This window comes from Loxodonta africana, chromosome 10 (assembly GCF_030014295.1).
Source record: "Loxodonta africana isolate mLoxAfr1 chromosome 10, mLoxAfr1.hap2, whole genome shotgun sequence".
NCBI lineage: Eukaryota > Metazoa > Chordata > Mammalia > Proboscidea > Elephantidae > Loxodonta > Loxodonta africana.
The window spans coordinates 25,374,059-25,377,056 of NC_087351.1; the positions used below are offsets into that span (position 1 = coordinate 25,374,059).

General features: G+C 38.3%; 1 protein-coding gene across 1 annotated transcript; it reads right to left on the bottom strand.

The window, feature by feature from the left end:
- Positions 1-1,281: 1,281 nt before the first annotated feature.
- LOC100669053 (olfactory receptor 4K15-like) lies at positions 1,282-2,571 on the bottom strand. The gene has a single exon (XM_064291891.1). It carries the CDS (start codon positions 2,569-2,571, stop codon positions 1,645-1,647), a length of 927 nt encoding a protein of 308 aa, XP_064147961.1. The 3' UTR covers positions 1,282-1,644.
- Positions 2,572-2,998: the final 427 nt, after the last annotated feature.

Genomic DNA, 2,998 nt, shown 5'->3' on the forward strand with positions numbered 1-2,998 from the left:
TTAAACATTGTTTAAAGCCTACTTGATATTAAATCCTATTCCAATCTACCATTTATCACACACCATTTCAAAAGAATAACTTCACTTTGGGGTAATGCCTTTTTCTTTCAAACACTAGACATCAGAAGGTCAACGTGATTACCTCAAATTAAAATGTGTTATCAGTTAAAATCATTACTGGTAAAAAAAAAAATGTACATTAAATGCTATTCTGAAACTTTAAAAATATTGTTTAAATATGTTATATTACCTTAATATTTTATACATTTTCATATTTACCATGTTGAGTGGAAGAAGCATGAATTTGATAGAGGTATAGGAAAAGAAAGATATTTTATTATTAGGAATAATTTTAGTCCAAATCAAATAATAATTATTTTATAAGCAAAAGAGGGAGAGTCCCGTTTTCCTGTTTTCTAAGGTGGTCTGTTTTCAGCTATAAAACAAATGCTATAAAAATGTGTCCTGTAATATTTCAGACATAACAGTAATTCACAAAGGATGGTAAAAATTATAGACTTCTCCTTATAAAAAGTCAAAATATTGATCTTATACTTATTGATAGCTTTGAAAAATGTGTATTCTCACTTATGTTTTAATGGGTGGTGTTATGATTTGAATTGTGTTCCCCAAAAATATCTGTCATCTTGGCTAGGCCATGATTCCCAGTATCGTGTGGTCACCCTCCATTTTGTGATTCAATGTAAGTTTCCTATGTGTTATAAATCCTAAGCTCTATGACGTTGATGACGCAGGATTAGAAGCAAGATGACTCAGGATTAGAAGCAGTTATGTTAATATAGCAGGACACATCTACAGAATTGTTTATCTTGACTCAATCTCTTCTGTGATATAAAAGAGAGAAGCTAGCAGAAAGGAGGGGGAACCCATGCTGCCAAGAAAGAAGAGGCAGGAACTGAGCATATCCTTTGAACCTAGGTTCCCTGCACTGAGAAGCTCCTAGACCAGAAGACTGCTGATGACGACATTTCCCCAGTGCCGACAGAGAGAGAGCCTTCCCCTAAAGTAGGCACTCTGAATTTGGACTTTTAGCCTCCCAGACTATAAGCTATTAAATTTATGTTTGTTAAAACCATCCACTTTTGGAATTTCTGTTATAGCAACACCAGGTAACTAAAACAGGTGGTATAGATCTGATGGCAGAACTTTGAGATTGGTAAACGAATATACAGAGCAAAGGCATCTATATAGCAGTGTTGTCAGAAAAAAAAAAAAAACTCTCGATGGCAACGGGTATATAGAGAGATGTCCATTTTAGGCTGTAGTCATTGAACCACTAAAACTGAGTGGCAATTCTATATGCTAAGACAAAGAAACATTAATTGGGGGCCCAGATTTTGATGTTTGTGACATGGTGAAATATGCTGCATTTACATGGTTACCTAAATGAATCTGTTTGTTTTCTGAATTTTGTTAATGAGTTCACCAAAGCTATTCACTATTTAGTCCTTATGTTTGGATAGTTTGCAGTGAGAGTTCACATTGCAACAAATACCATCCCTAGATACAAGAAATATCTCCATCTATTTAATTTCATAATTCAAATATAGTATTAATAGCAAAGGATATGAGTAGGTACCTTTATTATGGTAGTCATTATCACAAGGGAAAGCCAAGAAACTGTTAGGAACTTACTTGTCGCCTCCTCAGTTTCTGCATTGCTGATATTACCTCCTTATTTCTTAATGTGTAGATCAAGGGGTTTAAGAGAGGGGTGAAAACAGTATAGAATATTGACAGAAACTTATCAATTGGGAAGTTGCTGAAAGGCCAGGCATAGATGAAGATGCAAGGTCCAAAGAAGAGGGTCACCACAGTGACATGGGCAGTCAGGGTGGCCCGAGCTTTGGCCATACCCACTGAGGATCGACGTCTCACAGTGACCAGGATGAGTGTGTAGGAGATGAGCAAGAGCACAAAAGAGCTCATAGCTATTAGATCACTGTCTAAAAGTGTAAGTATCTGAATAATATAAGTATCAGTGCAAGCAAGTTGGATAACTAAGGGAAGGTCACAGAAAAAGCTGTCCACTTGATTTGGACCACAGAATGGAAGGTTTACTGTGAAGACCAACTGGCTTACTGAGTGCAGGACCCCAATGAGCCAGGAGCCCACGACAAGGCCTGTACACTTGCGTACACTCATGATGGCTGCATAGTGCAGGGGTTGACATATGGCTACATACCTGTCATATGCCATGGCCACAAGGAGTGTCATTTCACCAGCAGCAAAGACATGATGAAAGAATATCTGGGCCATGCAGCCCTCAAAGGAGATGGTCTTATGGTCCATAAGGAAGTCAACAATCATCTTGGGAGTGGCAAAGGTGGACAGACACACATCGATGAAGGAGAGGTTGATGAGCAGGAAGTACATGGGTGTGTGTAGCGTAGGTTCAGAGAGGACCGTGAGCACAATGAGGAGGTTTCCCAGCATAATAAATGAATAGAAAAGTGTGAAAAATGCAAAATAGAAAAGTTGCAGCTCTCGAGGCCGTGAAAGACTGTGCAACACAAATTGAGTCATTCTTGAGTTATTTCCTTGGTCCATGATTTCAAGTTTCTGAGATCATAGCAGAAAATTTCCTGTAAAGTGACATGGAAATGGAAATAGTATCATTGGATTGTGGAAGTAAGCTAGCAAAGCCAAGCCTGGCATCAAATTTAACTCTATATACTTATGTACTTTAGATCCTCATGTTGTTGCTGTGTGCCATTGAGTCATTCAGACTCAGTGGACCTTGTAGGATAAAGTAGAACTGCCTGACAGAGTTTCTTGGATCATCAGTTCTTTTCTCTCATGAAGCAGCTGGTAGGTCAAAATCACCAACCTTTCAGTTAGCAGCTGAGTGCTTAGTCATTGTGCCACCAGGGCTCCTTCAGACACACACATTGTTTGCAATCATTTCTTTTGTAGTGACTGTGTATGCTGACCTTCAACTCTGCATCCCAGCATGACATCTATATTGTAAAAATAT